This window comes from Nymphalis io, chromosome 30 (genome assembly GCF_905147045.1).
Source record: "Nymphalis io chromosome 30, ilAglIoxx1.1, whole genome shotgun sequence".
Lineage (NCBI taxonomy): Eukaryota > Metazoa > Arthropoda > Insecta > Lepidoptera > Nymphalidae > Nymphalis > Nymphalis io.
In genome coordinates, this window is record NC_065917.1 from 1,404,850 (window position 1) to 1,429,795 (window position 24,946).

General features: G+C 41.0%; 3 protein-coding genes across 3 annotated transcripts in view; all 3 read left to right on the forward strand.

The window, feature by feature from the left end:
- LOC126779896 (catenin alpha) overlaps positions 1-24,946 on the forward strand; it is a 400,158-nt gene that overhangs the window by 179,090 nt on the left and 196,122 nt on the right. The window lies entirely within an intron of this gene.
- LOC126780003 (4-hydroxybenzoate polyprenyltransferase, mitochondrial-like) lies at positions 3,610-13,726 on the forward strand. Its single transcript, XM_050504243.1, has 7 exons — positions 3,610-3,859; positions 4,399-4,768; positions 5,339-5,514; positions 6,498-6,645; positions 7,835-8,028; positions 8,703-8,891; positions 9,343-13,726. The coding sequence occupies exons 2-7, from the start codon at positions 4,405-4,407 to the stop codon at positions 9,526-9,528; spliced, it is 1,257 nt and encodes a 418-aa protein (XP_050360200.1). The 5' UTR covers positions 3,610-3,859; positions 4,399-4,404; the 3' UTR covers positions 9,529-13,726.
- On the forward strand, positions 14,620-18,665 carry LOC126780062 (zinc finger and SCAN domain-containing protein 10-like). The gene is made up of 2 exons (XM_050504320.1): positions 14,620-14,933; positions 16,266-18,665. The coding sequence occupies exons 1-2, from the start codon at positions 14,739-14,741 to the stop codon at positions 17,040-17,042; spliced, it is 972 nt and encodes a 323-aa protein (XP_050360277.1). The 5' UTR covers positions 14,620-14,738; the 3' UTR covers positions 17,043-18,665.

The following is a 24,946-nucleotide window of genomic DNA, read 5'->3' on the forward strand; positions in this document are numbered from 1 at the left end:
AAAAACACATTGTTTGTGACCTCAAATAAAAGTGATAAATACACTTGTTTTAATTTAATAAATGAGGAATTTAGAAAAGAATTTCGCCCGAGCGAGTATTGCCGCGATGGGTGTTGGTCCAATGGAGACGGCTGTTGAACCAATGCCGGGGGAAACTGTATTGACCTGCCGGACAGGGAGACCCGAAGAAACGGCTGTTCCGCTGGCCGCCCGTGGCATAGTTCAGGGGCCCGAGCGTGCCTAACCAGCTCGCGAGGCTGCCCCACCAGGCCACGCATAATCTCGGAGTGGACTGTTGTGCCGGTTGGTGACCGGAAGGTGGGGTCCCGGCGGCCACTTCCGGGGGGGTTTCGGGGGCCCTTCCCTTCGGTGGGTATATTTTTCCAGTGTATTTTTCCTTTTGGCAACCACTTGGGGAAATACGCCTCCACACTTTGCCCATCCCTATCGTGGCAATACGTCGCTCGCTTCACGTCTTTTTTTCCCAAATGGCAGCGCAACAAAGCAGAAATAACGGCCGTAAAGTGGTGCACACCCCCACCATACCCTCGCTGTTTGAGGTCGAGTTCTCTAACATCCGTGGACTCCACGCTAACCTCAACGCTGTCCACCACCATCTCGAGACAGCACGGCCAGCAATGTTGTTTCTCACGGAGACACAAATACTCCGTCCTGCCGATACCAGCTACCTTAATTATCCCGGCTACACGCTTGAAGAATCCTTCAAAGCGAAAGCCGGAGTATGCTTGTTCGTCAGGACGGATGTTTGCTGTCACCGACTACGCTGCTTGGAGGAGCCCTCCTTCTCCATGTTGGTGGTACGTGTGGACCTGGTTCGTCAGAGTCGAGTACGTGTGCCTCTACAGATCCCACAATGGTGACTTGGAGACAAGCCGATTATTTGACCATCTTAGTCGGGTGGCAGTTGCTGCGCAAGAGCAATTTCCTAACGCGGAATTGGTGTTTTTGGGGGATTTTAATGCTCACCACGAATCATGGTTGAAATCCTTCAAAACTGACCATGCTGGAAGGACTGCTCATGCGTTTGCTCTCACACACGACTTGACCCAACTGGTTGATCAGCCCACCAGGATCCCAGACAGATGGACAAGCACCTTCTCTACTGGACCTTCTGCTGACTTCTCACCCGGTGGAATATCAGGTTGTGGTTCAGGCTCCTCTTGGCTCTTCGGATCAAGGCCTTATATCTACCAGAGTGCCACAGGCCAAGCTGCCGCCACTAGCGGTATGCAAACGTCGCGTTTGGCACTATAAGTCGGCGGATTGGGACGGTATGCGCGATTACTATGCGTCGCTCCCTTGGAAGGAACGTTGCTTCAGTGGGAATGACCCGACAGCTAGTGCCGCTGCTGTTGCTGACGAGATCATGTTGGGAATGGAATACTACATTCCTAGCTCAGATCTCGTCAGTAGGGGTACGCGTAACCGTTGGTTCACTCGTGAATGTACCGATGCTGTATCATCTAAGCAGGCGGCAAATCGCGGAAAGTGGATCAACGGCTGCTTTAGCGGGGCATCTAACATTGACTCACTGAAAGCAAACTACAATAAAAATTCCAAGTCCTGTAGAAAGGCATACGCGGATGCACAGCGCATTGTACAGATTGGTCATGATCTTGTTTCGCATCCTAGGGGCTCCCGTAGCTTCTGGCGTCTGACCAAGTCTGTGCAAAGCAATTTCTGCCAACCTTCGCTGCCACCGCTCAGAAATCCGGACGGATCGCTAGCTCACAGTCCGCAAGAGCAAGCTGATCTCCTGGCTAAACTCTTTGCCGATAATTCCGTCATCGATGATTGTAGTGCGCTGCCACCTACAATACCTTCATGTGGCCATACGATGCCTGACATCAAAATCAAGCAACGTGATGTGCGTGTGGAGCTGTAATCACTTGATGTACGGAAAACTAACGGTCCCGATGGAATACCAGCCATAGTGCTGAAGAAGTGCGCAGCTGTCTCCTGTGTTAACGCGCCTGTTCCAACTTTCTCTCTCTTCGGAATGTGTGCCGGAGGCTTGGAGAAGAGCTAATGTGCAAGCGGTTCCCAAAAAAGGGGATCGGTCTGACCCGGCAAATTATCGGCCAATAGCTATCACCTCAGTACTTTGTAAGGTGATGGAACGGATTTTAAACAACCAACTGATCCATTACCTAGAAGATCACTCTTTAATTAATGATCGTCAATACGGGTTTCGACCAAAACGGTCCACAGGTGATCTTCTAGCGTACGTAACACACCTCTGGGGTGAAGCTATCGACAAGCATGGAGAATCGTTGGCTGTCAGCCTCGATATCTTCAAGGCTTTCGACAGGGTCTGGCACAGAAGTCTTCTCTCCAAGCTGCCGGCATATGGTCTGCCTGCTCAGTTATGCATCTGGATTGCCAGCTCACTACACAAGCGTAGCCTTCGTGTTTTAGTTGATGGTTGCGCTTCACAATTCTATGTAGTGAATGCTGGGGTCCTCCAGGGATCTGTGCTATCTCCCACACTCTTTCTTCTGCATATCAATGATATGCTCTCTCTTGGGAACATACATTGCTATGCAGACGATAGTACAGTGCATGGTGGATACCACGGATGCGCAGTGGCTGGGCGGGCGGAAATTGAGGAGAGGCGGAAAGATCTTGTCATTGAACTCGATAGGACATTAGAGCTCATCGCCAAATGGGGCTCGGAGTTCTGAACAAGGTGCGGCGTTTTTTCACGCCACAACAACTGTGCCTGCTGTACAAAACACAGGTAAGGTCTTGCGTGGAATATTGCTTGCACCTTTGGGATGGCTCCGTTAAGTACCTACTGGAGGCCTTGGACCGGTTGCAGCGACGTGCCGTACGCATTATTGGCGACGTAAAGGTCACAAACAACCTTGAACCTTTACAATTGCGTCGTGAGATAGCAGCACTGAGCGCTTTCTATCAACTGTATCACGGCGAGTGCTCTGAGGAATTATTCTCTCTAATTCCTGCTTCCCCCTTCCTTCTTAAGTCCACGCGAGCCATGTCGATGTCACCGCCTAACTGTGACATCAATTCCATCGCGAACAAATAAATTTGGCAACTCCTTTCTTTGTCGCACTTCCAAAAAATGGAATTCCTTACCAGCTCACGTGTTCCCCTCCTCTTACAACCCGGGTTCCTTCAAACGAGGCGTGAAGAGGCATCTTGCGGGCCGGCAAGGCGAAGGCGGCTAGTGCAGAACGTTTTTCCCGTCTGTACTGGCCGTCGTCGCGTCTGGACTCTACTACCACTTACCATCAGGTGGAGTAAAAAAAAAAAAGAATATCATAAGCACTTTTTATTATTACAATAATGCATTCAACACTGTTTACTTTATTTTTATATTAATAATGGATCTTACTAAATTGTCCAACATTCTTTCTCTAATTGCAATTTAATGTATTGGCGAGTTCCTCAAAATTCCAATCTCTAGCTTTAGCAATGCCATTTAAATTTCATAAAGGTTGAGGGACATACACTTAAAGACAGTTCTCCTTACCTTAACACTTCATAGACTTTTACATAAAATATTAATTATCTGTTCCTGTAATATTTTTTCTGATATAATATTATTATGTCTAATGACTTTGATATAACGCGGTTCATTCGATTTTACGAGCGAATTTTATTGAAAATAATTAAAAATATACTCTTATGTTATGAATTTTTATTTGTGATTTAATGAAACGTTTTATTTTCAATCAATATTTCAGCTCTAAAGTGTTTTTGTAGTTCATAATCGGTTGTATTCTTTAAATGTCAGTGCTCATAACCTTGTATAAGGAAATTATATTTCACTTAATAATTGGATAAGCTGCAAAATTAACTCGAAAGGCCGAAGGTCAGTCGGTATTTATATTAATTATGCACTAGATCTTGACATTGAAATTTCAACTAACGTAAATAAAAAGAAAAAATGAAATTCATTTCCTATATTCGCATTTAAAAATTTAATCAAATCAAATCAAAAGGTCGTGTTTATATTAATTAATTAATAATGACTTAATTATTTTATGCCATTTAATAACTTCCATATTAACGAGCATATGTACTTTATATATAGCTACGTTGATATAAGGAAAGATAATGTAATATTTTATTTATGTGGTAAATTTTATTTATTTATAAAAAATATGCATAGTGTGCACAATTGTTGTGCTCTAAAGGTGATGGAAGTGATTCCTGTTCACTTTATGTAATTGTCAAGGCACATAAGTGTTATCTTTAGGCAACTAGTATGTTTCTAGATACTGAATGTAAATATTTTATAAATAGAGATATATCAAGAATAATATACAATAGTACTATTGCAGAGTTCATAGCAAATTTAATGGAATTTCTGAATCTAAAATGTTTATCTATAAATGTTTTCTGTTTCAGCTAATAATGCTTAACTCCAGCTTAAGAAGCTACAAGATTATAAATATAAAAACTTTTTTGTTAAAAAGTAAAACGAACCAATATTCGAATGGTCCCATAAATATAACGTCATGCCTGTGTGGAAGTTCTTATTTAAAAAACCAAAGAAACTCAGATAGAGTTCATTTAAAACATTTTAGAGTGCATTCGACACAAACCGATCAACATAGACAGAAAGTTGTTATCGAAACGTCAACTCCTAAGATAGTGATAAACAAAATTAAGGATAAAGTGTTGCCAGATGAGAAAGACGTTGAAGCGAATTTAAGACTTGCATGGAGAGAGAAAATAAATCCCTATATAAAGTTAGCTAGATGGGATCGACCAATTGGTAAGGAATATTGACTTGCTCAAATACAATAGAATCTCGATTATTGGAACGATGGTGTACTTTATTTGAATGCTCAATTATCGAATGTTAGCGCGAATCTTGTATGGTTCGTAAGATAAAAAGAATGTTGCCCAACGCACTCTACTTATCCTTCTCAAATGACTTTGACAGCCACAGACTTGAAATTGATGATTTTGTAAAAAAAATATAAAAAAGATTTTAAATGTTAATATGTATGTAAATTTTTAATATATGTGTATAGACTATTTTTTATGTAAAAAGGGTTTGTTCATAATGGTTGCCCCAAAAAACCTGTTTTCGATTATCCGAATGTTTGATTATCTGAACTAGTCACGGTACCAATTCATTTGGATGATTGAGTTTCTACTGTATATAGTAATAATTCATGGTTTGTTGTTTGGCTTAAATTTTTAAACTAGGAATCCTCAAAATTTGATTTGTTTCCGTAAATCCCTAATTTATATAAATATGTAAATCGGGTTCCAGGCTCTAAATTAACATTGTTCAAAAATTGTTTGTTTATACATTTATTTTTGTCTTCAATTCCAGGTGTATATCTTCTATACTGGCCATGTTCCTGGTCAATAGCCTTGGGTTCCTTATCCGGTACAGTTCCTTTGAGCACGAGCTTGGAGATGGCAGGTCTATTTCTTGTTGGTGCTGGTTTAATGAGAGGAGCTGGGTGTACCATTAATGATTTATGGGACAAAGATGTGGATGCACAGGTGAGGATCAGTGGCTTTTTTACACCGATTACAACTCGTTGAGCTTGCGAAAGAAGTCAAATTTCGTTCATCCATTTTAATAAATCAAAATATTTATTACACAGAATTGTATAGTTCATAGATAGCTTTAAGAATAAAATGTTAGCTTTCTAGCTCATTCTTTGTCATAGTGAAATTTGAGAACAATTACAAAGTTAGATAAAAAAATATCCCCACCATAATTCATTTGTCTGTTCATCTCAGGTCAGGATATTTTTTGTTTCCGAACTGATAATAGTTTCCAATTTGACTATCAAATGTGTAATGATTCTACATTGAATAAAGTAATTGAAAATTCTGTTCAACACCAAAAGATTGCATTTGCCGCTTAATTGGTCTGATATTGATGTACACATTTTGATGGTGTTTTGAACTGATATGATTTGATAATTTTGAAGAAAAGAGTCTGTTCACTCCTGTATTGTAGACATGGGTATTGACTTTCCATCAGATGAGTCTGCTGTCTCTATTCATTTAAAAAAAACATGTATATGTGTGTAAACATCTTGGTACTCTGTATACGGTATAACTAAGAGTCCTAGTGTCAGATGACGTCAGCGTGAGATTTGTTATTGTGAGGGCGTTAGTTGCGTGCTTGTGTACCGATCTCTGTACTGGTGGTAGAGCTTTGTGCTCGTCTGGGTAGGTACCACCCACTCATCAGATATTCAACGGAAAAATAGCAGTACTTTGTATTCTTGTGTTTAAGTTTGAAGGGTAAGTGAGCCAGTGTAATTACAGGCACAAGGGTCATAAAATCTTTGGTCCCAAGGTTGGTGGCGCATTGGTGATGTAAGTGATGGTTAACACTTCTTACAATGCCAATGTCTATGGGCGATAGTGACCACTTACCATCAGGTGGCCCATATGCTCGTCCGCCTTCTTATTCTATAAAAAAAACACGCACACATTTTTTATCACTTTTTTTTAAATATTTTTTTTAGGTGGAAAGAACGAAGGATAGACCGCTGGTTTCCGGAGCGTTATCAAATAAACAGGCTGTGGGCTTCCTAGCGCTACAGTTGAGCTTAGCTCTTGGTGTGCTGCTACAATTGAATTGTTACAGCGTGGCGTTGGGAGCTGCGAGCATGAGTGAGTATTGACCTTGACTTGATGGTAGGGCTGTGTACAAGCCTGTCTCAGTAGGTACCACCCACTCATCATATATCCTACCGCCAAACAGCAATAATAGTGTAGCTACAGGCACAAAGGACGTAACATCTTCGTTCCCAAGGTTGGTGGCATATTGACAATGTGAGCAATGGTTAATATTTCTTACGGCGCCAATGTCTATGGGCTGTGGCTGTCTCCTTACCGATATTATAAAAAAAAAGACAGTTGTGTAGCTAGGCGGATAACGGCCCCAGTGTAGTGTTGCTTTATTTGATGCAGGTGTTGCCAAAGTATATAAATAGTAACACTTCATTTTTTAAAGGCTTAAGTTCTTTTTTCAATCGATAATCATGTCATTTTGCATATGTTGTCATGGACACGGAAAAGGAAGGGTACCTATCACCTTTCCCCCTCCTCACCCGTAGCAGGAAACTAATGTAATAATAATGAAGTTAGAATAATAATAATAATAATATTCTGGAACATTATTCACACACGGCCATCTGGTCTCAAACTAAGCAGATTTCGTCCTATGGAAACCAGACAAATGATATACTACATATACTATTTTTCTTTTGTAAATGTATACTTATATAGATAATTACACCCAGACTCAGGACAAACAGACATGTTCATGCACACAAATGTCTGTCCTGGGTGGGAATCGAACCCACAACCTTCGGCGTGAAAGGCAGGTATCTACCAACCACGCCAACCGGCTCGTCATATGAAAGTTTATACGCAAAATATATACATAATTTGGTAGTGTACATAGTAGTGGAAATATAATCTATTTCACAGGTTGCACCTTAGGGTCCCTAAGGTGAGAGGGCCCTATGTCCAACGCACCTTGCCTTGCCTGTTGTGATACGTGTAGTGGAAAACTTAATATGACCCTTTTCTTTTAAAAATTATTAAAAAAAAATCTTTTAAAAAATAATGTTTTTTATGTTAGTCCCCTTTGTGTTTCTAAATCATTCATCCTTTGGGATGATAGTTGTTCTACGTAGGCAATATAAACATTCTATTCATACCTGTGAAAGCCCGGTTGGGTAGTTTATATATATATATATATATATATATATATATATATATATATATATATATATATATATATATATATATATATATATATAACATTACATATTTTTTTAATTTTTTTTTTCAGTTCTAGTCATAACCTACCCGTTAGCTAAGCGTTTTACGAATTACCCCCAAATCTTCTTGGGGGCAACATTCAACTGGGGGGCCTTGCTCGGCTATTCGGCTATCACCGGCTACATCCAGCCAGATGTGTGCATACCCTTATATATATCAGCTCTGGCCTGGACTGTGTTATATGATACGATATATGCGCATCAGGTATGTATTTTTTTATAAATAAATATAAGTGGTCTATGACCTTCTTGTTCAAGTTTGTTTAATACTAAGTTTCATCGAAATCGGCTCAGTGGTTTAGCCGTGAAAACGTTACATACAGACAGAGTTAATTTAATATTTATTATATTGGTATATTACACTGGCCAATGGGCCACTCGATGGTAAGAGGTCACCGCCAATAACCATTAGTGCTGCAAAAATTAATTGGGTTTTGGGATTGCGGTGTATTGTCCCTTTTGTCTGTAATCATACTTGGTCACTTGCCTTTCAAACGGAAACACAATAATAATAATAATCCCAAACTTAGCAGAGCTTGGACTATGGAAACCGGACAACTGATATACCACATATACAATACTAAATCAGTGGCGTAGCTACCATAGGACGAGGCGGAGTAGTGCACCAGGGCCTCCTAAACCTAGGGGGCCCCGGGGGCAACATATTAAAAATACTATTTTATACTTTCATGCAATTACTATCATGAAGATATAAAATAAATGATCATAATTAGCTTTTCGTCGTTTATCTACATTACATAGTATGCTAATGACTTAATTATGAATATAAATAACGAGAAAGTGGAGGCAGAATACGGAATAGGGCATAAAGCACCTAACCCTGGGGGGGTCATAACGATAATACGATAACAATTTCAGGACAAACACGACGACGCCCGGCTGGGTATAAAGTCGACGGCGCTGACGTTCGGCGCGCACACGAAGAGCGCGCTGGGCGGCGCGCTGGCGGCCAGCCTGGGCGCGCTGGCGCTGGCCGGGCTCGGCGCCGGCCTGGGCGCGCCCTACTACGGCGCGCTGGCCGCCTACGCGGGCCACGCGGGCAGGCAGGTGCGGTCCCCGTTCGACGAGTTTTGTGTTATCGCGGTGCTGCTCTTTAGTCTGACCTTGGGAACTAAGATGATATGTCCCTTGTGCCTGTCCTTACACTGGCTCGCTCACCCTTCGAACCGGAACACAACAATACCAAATACTATAGAGTGACTGACTTGTGGGTGGGACCTCCCCAGACGAGTTTGCACGAAGCCCTCCCCCTAAATGAAGCACGTTCTTCATTCTTGCTACTTAAGAACTGAGTGCCAACAAAAGAGTTGTACACGAGCAAAAAAAAAACTACGCAGTGACTAATCTCCGTTAAGAATGGACACCGTGAACTAAATAACTAAGGAGGAAAAGAGATAGCAATATATGTAGTCCCTTTAAATAAGAGAGATAGATTTTAATGTTAAAAAATATGATTATGTAATGGTAAAGTTTTTAAATATAACTTATGTCTTTTCAGATTTACACCTTAAATCCTGATAATGCGGATGATTGCGCGAAGAAATTTAAATCGAATTCAATGGTGGGTTTGATCATACTTCTAGGTATATTAGGGGGGGGTTACCATCAATACGTGGATAACAGGGAGAGGAATCGAGGCAAGGAAGACCTCAGTGTTACTAAAAGCTGTTTCTTTAGTTCGTAAGTTTTCAATGGTGTTATAATGTTGCCAGTAGTTAAAATAATAGCGATCATCAAGACAGGGTTTAAAATATGGCTGCCTTCCGCTATATTACATCTAGATATATGCGAATATCTAATTAATTCAATCAAGTTAAAAAATTAAGATAGATGGTCCGTTTTAATTCAATTATTTTATGGCATAATATTTTTTTTTATTATGGCATTGCGTCTAAATAACTTATAATATAGAAAAAAATCCAAACGCACATATAGCTTGAGTATATTTTCGGATAAACGTGTCAAAAACTGTTTGCTCAGGTAAACGCTTTGCACAGTTAAACGCGTTCACTTTGTTGTATGGTATTGATTTCATTAAAATTGTAAATATTAAAAAAAAAATTACAGCATGTTATCGTACATTGAAATCAATTTCACTCCAATTTTCAAATTTGTTAAAATAAACAAGTAAACGCTTACTTAGTCGCGTTGTAATTGAGTAAAATAGTAATCAATTGCGTTTTATTCTAATGTTGTTATACAACTTTTGTTGTTTTTAATGGATTTATACATATATATGAACGTGTGTTCAAACTCGGGCAAGCACCTCTGAATTTTCTTCATGTGCTTAATTTCTGTTTATAATTCATCTCGTGCTTTTCGGTGAAGGAAAACATCGTGAGGAAACCTACATGTGTCTAATTTCATCGAAATTCTGCTACACGTGTATTCCACCAACTCACTTTGGAGCAGCGTGGTGGAACAAGCTCCAAACCTTCTCCTCAAAAAGGGAGAGGAGGCCTTAGCCCAGCAGTGGGATTTTCACAGGCTGTTACTGTACTAAGAGTTTGTAAATATTTATATGTAGAATATTTATAGAATAGACGCTGCGTATAGCGAGTTATAGTCGAATTTATGGAGGGTTGAATTGGGGTGTTAATACAAAAGGGGGTAAGATGACGTGCGTGACCGTTGGGGTCGTACACGTATTGCATTTTATTATATAATATGTATGCGGACAGGTAAATGCGCCGCCTAATGCTTAGTGGTCACCATCGCCCATTGATGTAAGAAATATTAACCAATACTTACAACGCCATTGCGCCACCAATCTTGGTGAGTAAGGTGTTATGTATTTCGTGCGTGTAGTGAACTGGCTCACTCACCCTCCAAATTGGAACACACGGCGGTAGAATATGGGATGAGAGGCTTTTACACAAAGCCATGAAAAGTTGCCGGGTTAAAATTCTGTCATCGTCATAATCAAGGGCAATATAAAATAAGGTTTTAAATAATCCTATAGTCGAATCCTAGTTCATTAACCATTTGTTATCTATATATAAAAAAAAAACTGACAAACTGACTGTCAAATCAATGGACAGCCCAAGCTACTGCGGCTGGCGACATGAAAATTTGCATACGGGTTCCTTTTACGCAGTAGGTTAGGTTAGGTCACAGAAAGAGAGAAAACATTTTTTAACTAAACAGTCGCTAAGCAAAGTATATAAGTAAGGCCGTGAATGATTGTTTAAAATAACGTTTGCAATAGCTTGTGGATTTAATTCACAATAACCAAAGATTTATTTATAAACGGCAATATGTGAAACCGATATGTGTTTATGGACTAAAGTCCACGTGAGGAGATGCGGGTAGTAAAATAATTATTACCGAAACGGTGAAAATAATTTATAATAAATATGACGACCGTCGACGGCACTTGCTCAATAATGCGCAAAATATGCGCGAGTATGAGCAAACATTGCACATGATTATGGGTTTAAGTCACTGAGATGCGGGAATTCATTAATTACTATCTCGATGTAGTTAATTGATGAGAAATAAGTGAAACTGCTATGTGGGCTGGGATTTTATACATGAAATTCTCTGAACACATTGCACATGGTGTAATTATCGATTATATAGTTATATATAGTTTGCTCAAACATTGTATCACGTATCCTCCACTAAATCAAACGTGACCTTGTAATTCACTGTGTTTGCGTTATTCTCTGGCGACTCTTCCTCTAGGAAGCCCCAACATTTTCGATGACGTCATCTATTATCGACGTTTTTCGTACTTTGGGAATAAGACGGACTCGTGTGCCGTGACGACGAACGTCATGCTTTCTTCACTCTTGTGTGTGTGTACGTATACTATATTATTGTTTCCCCGTGTGAGTGTGTACGAATAAAATTCGTATATTATTCATATTTATTTAACGGTTTCTATTAATTATTAATTTAATCAATTATAAATCTGAATGTTTCTTGAATGTGCTTGGTCTAACCAGAGACGGCTACGTTTTTCATATAGGCACTTTGACATTTGAGACATTTTATAATAGGAAGGCGGACGACCATATGGGCCACCTGATGGTAAGTGGTCACCAACGCCATTAGACATTGGCATTGTAAGAAATGTCAACCATCGCTTACAAAGCCAATGCGCCACCAACCTTGACCTAAGATGTTATGTCCCTTGTGCCAGTATTCAACTGGCTCACTCACCCTTCAAACCGGAACACAACAATACCAAGTACTGCTGTTTTGCGGTAGAATATCTGATGAGTAGGCGGTACCTACCCAGAGAGATATTTGGCGTTTGCAAAAAGCCCTACCACCAGTAACAGTTATAATAAATTTTAAAATTAAGTTAAATAGTTGTGCACTATAGTATGTCGTCTGCAGTTGGCTAGTCTCGTTGAGACAGGCAGCCTTGACCGAAATCGGACAGGTCATTATTAGTATAGTTAGAAGATGCAGCTTAACAAGATACCTCGCGCTGATGACGTAATAGACGCAACGGTAACTAATATGCTATCGCTACTGACCGCAAAACAGATGCGGGTAACACGCGGGATAGTGGGACGGGGTCGCATTTCAGCGAGGTGTCTAGTTAAGTAGCAAGTGTTATGAGAACTTAAATAAATTTGTTTTTATAAAAAAAAATGAATTTGTGTAAGAGTATAACTTTCCTTTTTTTTCGAATTGAGTGTAGCTGTTGGCCTTAATAGCATCTACAGCGTCACTGGGCAGGAGGGCAAGTCTTAAAACACTCTAACCAGATGTTTGGAGTCTACTTAAGGGCTTGCGCGCGTCCTAAGGGTGCCACCTGTGAGGCTGGACCTCGACTTAGGACCTAATCGACTTACCAAATGACACGCGCAATAAGAGACCCCGACCCCTCCGGCGGGAAAGGATATCCTGATAAATATTTAATATAATAGAGGCATATGCGTAAAAGTAATTTGGCCATCAATTAGATATTTAAGCCATACAACTCTATATATTATAAAATAAAGTCCCCCGCCGCGGCTGATTTTCATACGGTTTTCAGCAATGTACGTAGCGATTCACGAGGAATGTTCAAGTGTATAACTCATTAAGGTTGAAAATTGGTTGAAATATAACGATGTTTGTTGAATGTGTCGGAAAAGACATATCAGCTGGGCATTACGTGTTTTATATTTGTATGACCCTAGCCAACGTAGGTAATCTCTCTTGAGATTGGACGCTGTGGCCGAAATTGGCCTGAAGGACATTATTGTATGACCCTTATTAGCTAGTATAATATATAAAGTATGACCTGACCAGGCTTGGGTTAAATGTAGTCAAATTAGTAATTAATTAACGATTATGATTGCACCGTGTAATCATCACTCACGATTACAATTTAACAAAAGTAATCAAAAGAAAAGTGATTACATTTTGTCCAAGTCTGGATATGACCAACTAATATATGTGTAACAATGACACAGACATTTGGGGTTAAAACTTTCATATTATCTATTTCTTCTCAATAAAATGCGTACGCAAAATATGCGCGAGATTGAGCAAAACATTGTATACACGTAACTTCCATTTTTATTATCTGTGGTGTTTGCAGTGTTAGAGGATAGTGAGTGTAATTATTTTTTTAAATTGTGTATACGGTTAAAAAAAGCGGGTGAACATTTCCTGCTAAAACCTGGCATCCCGAAGTATACAATAAAAAACGGAATTTAGATCGAAATTATCGTGCAAAATGTTCGCTTAAATGTGTAAAAAACAATGTAATTGTATAACAAGGAGCTTGTGAATACGAAACAAATAAGGTTTTATATAAAAAAAATTCATAAGTTAAATAAAATGTACAAGGCTGTTGAAATAAATTGTGTAAGTATATATATGTACTAAGTATAGTGTTTGTTAAAATCGTTTCTGAAATAAACATTCTTGCCATATTGTGTTGTCATTTATTTTATACCTAAAAACAAGTAGTCCTAATAAAAAAAATATTGAATATATATATTTTATTTAATATATATTAAAATAACTAATATTTATTTACTCGAATAATTAATAAGTAAATATTAAGGTAATGATTTGAAGGTTTGTTACAACTTAAATTAAGCAACTATGAACGGACTTATCACTTATATTTTAATTATTTTTTATCATTTCATAACGTTTAAAACACTGTAGTGACCGTGACCACGTGACGTGAAAATAAAGTAACATCAAGTGGGCCAACCAGAAAAGCCCTGCGGCCCCAGGTTGAGTACCACAGATTTAAATTATAATATTCGGACACACGGTATTCGAATATGGGTTCCGAGTACTTTATTGTTTTCGAATACTAAGTTGGGTACGCAAATTACGATCTTATATCTACTACGCCTTAAGTCTATATTTTATTGTGAAGTAAGTTACGCATGACAGCAACATGTATGAACGTATGAATATTGTTTTAATGTAATAAATTAATAAAGAAATGTTTACAATGTATAGTGTAACAGAGATTTTAGCATATCGCGTGGAATATATATCTAAGTATCCTTGTTAATATTTTTTTTGTCTTTATTCATTCTTTGATTGGAATAGTGTGTAGATAATTTTTTTTCTGATTTTATTATCTGTATCATAGTATTATTTTAATTTAATGCATTTTTGATAAGATATTTAAATACGTAACATTGATGATAATTATATAATAAATATTAGTGTTACATGACGAGAGTAAAAAGGCGTATGAGATTTTTGCATAGATAAGTATTTTATTCTACGTATCCAAGTTATTTCCGTAATGGCCGCCCTTAACCAAATGTCAATTTATTGGTAAATTGTTTGACGTTAGGCATTCGGATCATAGAATGTAAACATAATATATATAGAAAAAAAATACAAAAACTTGATTTACATATGAAAAACATAATAGTTATAAGTTATGATTAATAAATCCAAAGTATTTTAAAAATGTTTCGCTCATCTAGAGATATAGTTAGAATAAATCACAAGGAATCAACTTGCAGGAATGGAGATGAATTGTACGGTTGTGAATTCTGTTCAGAGGGCGGTTGGTCCAGCGAAACTGAAGTCGAAATACACAGGAATGGGAAACATAAGAAGGAATTAAAAGACATTTTGAATGAAGCAGATTATGTATGCGGCGTAAGTACTATCGAACCTACTAACTACCCAGCCGGACTACTACGACATGAAAGAATGAAACTACATTTTTTTTTTATTAAGGACCCCCGGTATTCCGACAAACGTTTCGCCGGGCAGTGTCGGACTAACGAAGTATAATAAAAAAATGACATAATGAAAAAGTATTGTAATTCGACTAATTACAGATTAAAATAATTTACATACGTCATACACAATGAATAAACAGTAAACAAGAAGGCACGCTAAGCCGCTCCGCTAAAGCGCGTCGAGCACAATACGGTGTAGTGGTGGCGTGTACAAGTTGCAATCTTTCTGGAAAAACGCGTTACGCGTTTCCTGTGGGGCTCACCGGTGTCCAAGGCGCCGAGTGCGCACCAAACATCGGAATACCCACTAAAAACCAGCGTTATCCTTTCCGTCTTAACAAGGAGCGCCACGGGATCGCTTTCGCATGCTACCGTGACGTTCTGACGGGTACAAGTTGCAACCTGCTTAATCATGCATTATCTTACATTAGTGAAGATTTGTCTAAATAATGTTTGTGTTCATAAATTCAACAGTGATAGGCATGTCGGATTACAGGGTGGGCCGGATTACCGGGGGTCCACTGTATTGTATATTATCTTTATCTCAAAGGCTTCATTAATGTCTCCATGCTGTTGCCTATGCACTTCACTATTATTATGATTTAACTTGGCTCATACTATGCAAAGTTACATTAAGTAACATTGACATAACTTTGCACGGGTATGAACCAAGTGTATAGCTAGGGGAGTTAGAAACTTTCTAACTAAGTGGCACATGTTTAAAATTATAGCTTTCTGTAAATGTGTAGTTGGATTTATGTATATTCAGCGATTTTAAACTGCCATGGAGACTGTGAAGTATAACTATATATATAGTAATAATAGTCCTACAGACCGATTGAGGCTACTGCCGCCAATCTCAAAAGAAATTAGCCAACTGCGCAGGATATATTATAGCGCACAAGTGTGTATGCAAACACAGGTGCACTCTGTATTCCCTAACTTTCATAATCTGATGGGACGGCAATCCAACACGACCGAAAAGAGTTCAGATGCAAACCAACGGCTTTAGGTGCTTTCCGAGGCACAGGAGTGTACACACTTCCAACTCCCTTATATATAAAGGATAGAACTATAGATATCATTTTAGTGTTAACTATCCATTGTGTCGTTATTTTGATTAATAAATCAGTTCAAAGTTATTAGTTATATGTGTTGAAAAGTGCTTTCATTGGTGCATTTTGTTTAACTCATATTGTAATGTCTTATTATTAACATAAATAAAAGTTATTTTTTTTATTTTCAGATTTGCGTACAACAATTTAATAGTGGTAAAGAGCTTTTGACTCATATCAAAACTGATCACTTATACAGCTCGGAAAATGCATACAGAGTTGAACGAGAAATATTTGTCTGCAATGTCTGTTGTCAATTATTCTTCAATAAATTACATCTCATAGTACATATAAAACAAAAACATGGGAGAGACAAATATAAAACAGATATAGTTGAATGTCCACAGTGCAATGACAAATTCAAGCGCAAGCAAATCTGGCTACATACCCACACACATCAAATTCAAAGCATATCGTCGTGCCGTCTATGTTTCATCAAGTTGCCAAACAGAAGAGAATTGAGAGAACACTTGGATACTCATGGTCATTATTTTAAGTGTGACATGTGCGGTTATAATTCAAAAAGATCGTATCTTTTCAATCAACATATAGAAGAGTGTCATAAGAAAAGAAATGTTGACGCTAAAAAGCTCAAGAGAATTAGGAGATATTTTATACCGAGAGAGGATGTTTTGGAAGGGAAGGGTCAGATTTTAATGATATTCCGAGGTGTTCTTTTGAGTAATTTAGTTAAAATTTGTATTATGTGTAGAGAAATATGTGTGGGCTATCGACAAATGAGTGACCATATAATTCATGATCACAGTACGATTATACAAATGGTAAAGCACGAATACCGTTGTATGTGTGGGGAAGTTTTTAATAATAAAGTGCTGTTGAAACATCATATATTCAAATTAAAAGGTGATCACGGTATTCTTAGAGCTGGTGATGAACAAAATGTATGAGCATTATGATATATTTCAATGGAATCATTATATACATAATATTTTTTATATATTTTACTTTGAGTAAGTCCGTCTGAGTTACTCACTCAGCTCTTAGTATTGTATTCCGGTTTGAATGGGGAGCGAGCCAGTGCAGCTGGCACTGGCACAATGGATATAAATATCTCAGATCCTGAGGTCGGTGGCACATTGACTTTGCAAGGAATGGCTAATTATTTTTACATTGTCAATAACTGTGGGCTGTGACCACCTATAGTCTATTCCAACCAAAAGAGGTGTTCAGACAAATATAAAACTTTGACATTAAATTGCCTCGATATCTTTGCTCGAGAACTTGAATAATCTGTGGTATTCATTATGGATTCGCAAAAAAATGGCACCTTGAATGTCGGTGAAGTAGTTAAGTGTACCAGTGTTGTGCTATATATAGAGATATATTAATCGAGAACTGTTTGTATTGTACAATACAACAGAGCTTTTAGCGAATTGTGTGGAATGTGTGAATCTATGGTTTGTTTATCTTTACTCTATGATTGGAATAGGCCATACTTAGCCACCTATTATAAACGAATGTATAAATAAAGTAGAAATTACATAATAATGTAGCTAAATTATATATGTATAAAATTTTATTTTTTAGAATATAACTTATATTAATATTTATAGTGTTGCCAAACTTTATGTACGAAAAATTGCATAAAAATAATGTAATGGTAACTTTTTATGCGTCATAGACACACGCGCTCGTTTTATTCGTATTTGTATCTGCACAGAGGTTTTGTCCGTGCTTTTATTATATGTTATAATTAATTTATATTAATGAGCAGAGATGGCCCAGTGGTTAGAACGCGTGAAACCTAACCGACGATCGTGGGTTCCACCCGGGCAAGCACCACTGAATTTTCATGTGCTTAATTTGTGTTTATAATTCATCTCGTGCTTGACGGTGAAGGAAAACATCGTGAGGAAACCTGCATTTGCCTAATTACATTGAAATACTGTCACATGTGTATTCCACCAACCCGCATTTGAGCAGCGCGGTGGAGTACGCACCAAACCTTCTCCTCAGAAAAGGAGAAGAGGCTTAGCCCAGCAGTGGGACATTCACAGGCTGTTACTTTAATGAGCCTGCATGTTTATTAGCGCGGCATCACAATCTACGTTTTAGGATTAAAAAATTGTCTGACATATGGTATTAATCTATACAACTAAATAAAATTGAAGTGTCTGTCTGTGTTTTCAAAATAACTGCCTCTTATAGTTACCGAAACCGAAACAAACATTTTAATTTTTTTCGTCTGTCCGATTGTACGGGCTAATCTTTTTTCAGTCCATAGATGGCGGTGCTGAATACGTCAATTTCTGAAACGCGGTGTCCAGATTTTCCGGAGTAGAGTGACCTGCTAAATACTAGTATTCGCGTTTCGTCTTTTTGCTTCGTCGTTATTCTGTCGTCGTTTCGTCTAATTGATATTTTTAATTAATTTATAATTACAATTTACTTGTAATTATTAAATACGTTGTGGCCTTAGGTTACAATTATTTTCTAATTATTATTTTGATCTATCTTAACCTTTTTACACATTTCTATTGCACTTTTGCGGATAAAAAAATATTGCAAATATATAATATTATATTTAATGTATTTTATTTAGTTATATAACCTAATATTATAATTGTAATTAATTTATTTGGAAATAAATAAACTTTCAAGTGTTTTTCTTGTCCTTATTAATAGGCACCTACAGACTTGGGCAAATTTAATCCGATTATGATTGCAATGTGTAATCATCAATCATGATAACAGATTGCCTGATAATTGCGAGCTATGAGAGATGAGATACTATGCTTGAATTTAATAAATGAATGGAATGTAGACTTAAGGTAAATGTGATGTAAAAAGTGTCCCTCAGACAGACTTAAGCAAAGTGTAATCAGGTTAATGATTAACGATGTCATCATCAATCATAATAACAGATTAACTTTGATACTAATGAGGGCGCGCGGACATGCTCTGTGGTTATTACTTGACTCAATCATTAGTTTTTCGATTATTTAATTGACCTGTCATTGATCGTGATTGATGATTAAACATTGTAATCGTAATCGTTAATGTATAACATTTTGCCGATATCTTGCCAAATAAGTAAATAATCCATATCAAATAAATGATGAGTATGAACAATCTAGACCTTCATTCGGTAACTATATAATTGGTTAAGAAATTAATTATGGATTAGGACATTTTTTTTAATTTTTTTTTTCGAAATTACTTGTTGCTATTTGGCTAAATGGCCTCGACAGCTTCAACGGGCGGGAGTGAGTCTGACTAATATAATAGAAGCCCAATTAAGGAATAAGAATAAGCGTGTCTTAAGGAAGCCTCCTGTGAGGCTGAACCTCGGCGTCTAAGTCGTAAAGGTCATTTTGAACGTAATTGGTACCGAAATTTATTGGAAGTTAAAAGTATAAGTAGTTAATTTTATTAGTGCTGTGTTAAATAAATAAAGATATTTTAATCAAGAACTGTTTATAGTGCACATCGCATACAGTAACAGTAACAGCCTGTTAATGTCCCACTGCTGGGCTAAGGCCTCCTCTCTCTTTTGAGGAGAAGGTTTGGAGCTTATTCCACCACGCTGCTCCAATGCGGGTTGGTAGAATACACATGTGGCAGAATTTCAATGAAATTAGACACATGCAGGTTTCCTCACGATGTTTTCCTTCACCGTCAAGCACGAGATGAATTATAAACACAAATTAAGCACATGAAAATTAAGTGGTGCTTGCCCGGGTTTGAACCCACGATCATCGGTTAAGATTCACGCGTTCTAACCACTAGGCCATCTCGGCTTTTTTTTTCTCGGCACATCGCATGGAATATGTTAATCTGAGTTTTGTTCATATATTCCTTCCTCGTTTGGCTGTGAACAAAAATATAGACAGGATAACTTATGAATTTATTCCCATAAAGAAAACAACAATAATACTATGCCAGATTTATTAAATTTAAAAACAAAAAATTTAATTAAAATTATATAGCTTGGACGAAATCATAAAAATAGACAAAACTTTACTTTTTATTGACATAATTATTGTAATAATAATTAGTATAATCGGATTGAGCGTTGCTAACAGAAGAATCGTAGCTTGCGCGGTAGCTATTTTCGTAGTTCTGACTGTCGTAATTATAAGCGGAGTCGAACGCATTGTTATGTTGATATTTATATTCATTGTTATATACTTGATCTGAATTGTAATTATTTATGAATTGATATGCTCGCTCATATCCCGCTTTGTATCCTTGTTCGTAGCTTAGGCATGAAGAGCCTTGTCCAATGCCAGTGCTTTTTGCACTGCCTGAGCCTTGTCCGCTGCCATAGGCTTGTGCATTGCCAGTGCTTATTGCACTGCCTGAGCCTTGTCCGCTGCTAGTGTTTTGATCATTGCCAGTGCTTTTTGCACTGCCTGAGCCTTGTCCGCTGCCAGAGGCTTGTCCATTGCCAGTGCTTTCTGCACTGCCTGAGCCTTGTCCGCTGCCAGAGGCTTGTGCATTGCCAGTGCTTTCTGCACTGCCTGAGCCTTGTCCGCTGCCAGATGCTTGTCCATTGCCAGTGCTTTCTGCACTGCCTGAGCCTTGTCCACTGCCAGAGGCTTGTGCATTGCCAGTGCTTTCTGCACTGCCTGAGCCTTGTCCGCTGCCAGAGGCTTGTCCATTGCCAGTGCTTTCTGCACTGCCTGAGCCTTGTCCGCTGCCAGAGGCTTGTGCATTGCCAGTGCTTTCTGCACTGCCTGAGCCTTGTCCGCTGCCAGAGGCTTGTCCATTGCCAGTGCTTTCTGCACTGCCTGAGCCTTGTCCGCTGCCAGAGGCTTGTGCATTGCCAGTGCTTTCTGCACTGCCTGAGCCTTGTCCGCTGCCAGATGCTTGTCCATTGCCAGTGCTTTCTGCACTGCCTGAGCCTTGTCCACTGCCAGAGGCTTGTCCATTGCCAGTGCTTTCTGCACTGCCTGAGCCTTGTCCGCTGCCAGAGACTTGTGCATTGCCAGTGCTTTCTGCACTGCCTGAGCCTTGTCCGCTGCCAGATGCTTGTCCATTGCCAGTGCTTTCTGCACTGCCTGAGCCTTGTCCGCTGCCAGAGGCTTGTGCATTGCCAGTGCTTTCTGCACTGCCTGAGCCTTTTCCGCTGCCAGAGGCTTGTGCATTGCCAGTGCTTTCTGCACTGCCTGAGCCTTGTCCGCTGCTAGTGTTTTGATCATTGCCAGTGCTTTTTGCACTGCCTGAGCCTTGTCCGCTGCCATAGGCTTGTCCATTGCCAGTGCTTTTTGCACTGCCTGAGCCTTGTCCGCTGCTAGTGTTTTGATCATTGCCAGTGTTTTTTGCACTGCCTGAGCCTTGTCCGCTGCCAGAGGCTTGTCCATTGCCAGTGCTTATTGCACTGCCTGAGCCTTGTCCGCTGCCATAGGCTTGTGCATTGCCAGTGCTTTTTGCACTGCCTGAGCCTTTTCCGCTGCCAGAGGCTTGTGCATTGCCAGTGCTTTTTGCACTGCCTGAGCCTCGTCCGCTGCCAGAGGCTTGTGCATTGCCAGTGCTTTCTGCATTGCCTGAGCCTTGTCCGCTGCCAAAGGCTTGTCCCTTGCCAGTGCTTTCTGCACTGCCTGAGCCATGTCCGCTGCCAGAGGCTTGTCCATTGCCAGTGCTTTTTGCACTGCCTGAACCTTGTCCGCTGCCAGAGGCTTGTCCATTGCCAGTGCTGTTTGCACTGCCTGAGCCTTGTCCGCTGCTAGTGTTTTGATCATTGCCAGTGCTTTTTGCACTTCCTGAGCCTTGTCCGCTGCCAGAGGCTTGTCCATTGCCAGTGCTTTCTGCACTGCCTGAGCCTTGTCCGCTGCCAGAGGCTTGTCCATTGCCAGTGCTTTTTGCACTGCCTGAGCCTTGTCCGCTGCCATAGGCTTGTGCATTGCCAGTGCTTATTGCACTGCCTGAGCCTTGTCCGCTGCTAGTGTTTTGATCATTGCCAGTGCTTTTTGTACTGCCTGAGCCTTGTCCGCTGCCATAGGCTTGTGCATTGCCAGTGCTTTTTGCACTGCCTGAGCCTTGTCCGCTGCTAGTGTTTTGATCATTGCCAGTGCTTTTTGCACTTCCTGAGCCTTGTCCGCTGCCAGAGGCTTGTCCATTGCCAGTGCTTTCTGCACTGCCTGAGCCTTGTCCGCTGCCAGAAGCTTGTCCATTGCCAGTGCTTTCTGCACTGCCTGAGCCTTGTCCGCTGCCAGAGGCTTGTCCATTGCCAGTGCTTTCTGCACTGCCTGAGCCTTGTCCGCTGCCAGAGGCTTGTGCATTGCCTGAGCCTTGTCCGCTGCCATAGGCTTGTGCATTGCCAGTGCTTTTTGCACTGCCTGAGCTTTGTCCGCTGCTAGTGTTTTGATCATTGCCAGTGCTTTCTGCACTGCCTGAGCCTTGTCCGCTGCCAGAGGCTAGTCCATTGCCAGTGCTTTTTGCATTGCCTGAGCCTTGTCCGCTGCCAGAGGCTTGTCCATTGCCAGTGCTTTTTGCACTGCCTGAGCCTTGTCCGCTGCCAGAGGCTTGTCCATTACCAGTGCTTTTTGCATTGCCTGAGCCTTGTCCGCTGCCATAGGCTTGTGCATTGCCAGTGCTTTTTGCACTGCCTGAGCCTTGTCCGCTGCTAGTGTTTTGATCATTGCCAGTGCTTTTTGCACTTCCTGAGCCTTGTCCGCTGCCAGAGGCTTGTGCATTGCCAGTGCTTTCTGCACTGCCTGAGCCTTGTCCGCTGCCAGAGGCTTGTTCATTGCCAGTGCTTTTTGCACTGCCTGAGCCTTGTCCGCTGCCAGAGGCTTGTCCATTGCCAGTGCTTTTTGCATTGCCTGAGCCTTGTCCGCTGCCATAGGCTTGTGCATTGCCAGTGCTTTTTGCACTGCCTGAGCCTTGTCCGCTGCTAGTGTTTTGATCATTGCCAGTGCTTTTTGCACTTCCTGAGCCTTGTCCGCTGCCAGAGGCTTGTCCATTGCCAGTGCTTTTTGCACTGCCTGAGCCTTGTCCGCTGCCAGAGGCTTGTCCATTGCCAGTGCTTTTTGCATTGCCTGAGCCTTGTCCGCTGCCATAGGCTTGTGCATTGCCAGTGCTTTTTGCACTGCCTGAGCCTTGTCCGCTGCTAGTGTTTTGATCATTGCCAGTGCTTTTTGCACTTCCTGAGCCTTGTCCGCTGCCATAGGCTTGTGCGTTGCCAGTGCTTTTTGCACTGCCTGAGCCTTGTCCGCTGCTAGTGTTTTGATCATTGCCAGTGCTTTCTGCACTGCCTGAGCCTTGTCCGCTGCCAGAGGCTTGTCCATTGCCAGTGCTTTCTGCACTGCCTGAGCCTTGTCCGCTGCCAGAGGCTTGTCCATTGCCAGTGCTTTTTGCACTGCCTGAGCCTTGTCCGCTGCCAGAGGCTTGTCCATTGCCAGTGCTTTTTGCACTGCCTGAGCCTTGTCCGCTGCCATAGGCTTGTGCATTGCCAGTGCTTTTTGCACTGCCTGAGCCTTGTCCGCTGCTAGTGTTTTGATCATTGCCAGTGCTTTCTGCACTGCCTGAGCCTTGTCCGCTGCCAGAGGCTAGTCCATTGCCAGTGCTTTTTGCATTGCCTGAGCCTTGTCCGCTGCCAGAGGCTTGTCCATTGCCAGTGCTTTTTGCACTGCCTGAGCCTTGTCCGCTGCCAGAGGCTTGTCCATTACCAGTGCTTTTTGCATTGCCTGAGCCTTGTCCGCTGCCATAGGCTTGTGCATTGCCAGTGCTTTTTGCACTGCCTGAGCCTTGTCCGCTGCTAGTGTTTTGATCATTGCCAGTGCTTTTTGCACTTCCTGAGCCTTGTCCGCTGCCAGAGGCTTGTGCATTGCCAGTGCTTTCTGCACTGCCTAAGCCTTGTTCGCTGCCAGAGGCTTGTCCATTGCCAGTGCTTTTTGCACTGCCTGAGCCTTGTCCGCTGCCAGAGGCTTGTCCATTGCCAGTGCTTTTTGCACTGCCTGAGCCTTGTCCGCTGCCAGAGGCTTGTCCATTGCCAGTGCTTTTTGCACTGCCTGAGCCTTGTCCGCTGCCAGAGGCTTGTCCATTGCCAGTGCTTTTTGCACTGCCTGAGCCTTGTCCGCTGCCATAGGCTTGTGCATTGCCAGTGCTTTTTGCACTGCCTGAGCCTTGTCCGCTGCTAGTGTTTTGATCATTGCCAGTGCTTTTTGCACTTCCTGAGCCTTTTCCGCTGCCAGAGGCTTGTGCATTGCCAGTGCTTTCTGCATTGCCTGAGCCTTGTCCGCTGCCATAGGCTTGTGCATTGCCAGTGCTTTTTGCACTGCCTGAGCCTTGTCCGCTGCTAGTGTTTTGATCATTGCCAGTGCTTTCTGCACTGCCTGAGCCTTGTCCGCTGCCAGAGGCTTGTCCATTGCCAGTGCTTTCTGCACTGCCTGAGCCTTGTCCGCTGCCAGAGGCTTGTCCATTGCCAGTGCTTTCTGTACTTCCTGAGCCTCGTCCGCTGCCAGAGGCTTGTGCATTGCCAGTGCTTTTTGCACTTCCTGAGCCTTTTCCGCTGCCAGAGGCTTGTGCATTGCCAGTGCTTATTGCACTGCCTGAGCCTTGTCCGCTGCCAGAGGCTTGTCCATTGCCAGTGCTTTCTGCACTGCCTGAGCCTTGTCCGCTGCCATAGGCTTGTCCATTGCCAGTGCTTTTTGCACAGCCTGAGCCTTGTCCGCTGCCAGAGGCTTGTCCATTGCCAGTGCTTTTTGCACTGCCTGAGCCTTGTCCGCTGCCATAGGCTTGTGCATTGCCAGTGCTTTTTGCACTGCCTGAGCCTTGTCCGCTGCTAGTGTTTTGATCATTGCCAGTGCTTTTTGCACTTCCTGAGCCTTTTCCGCTGCCAGAGGCT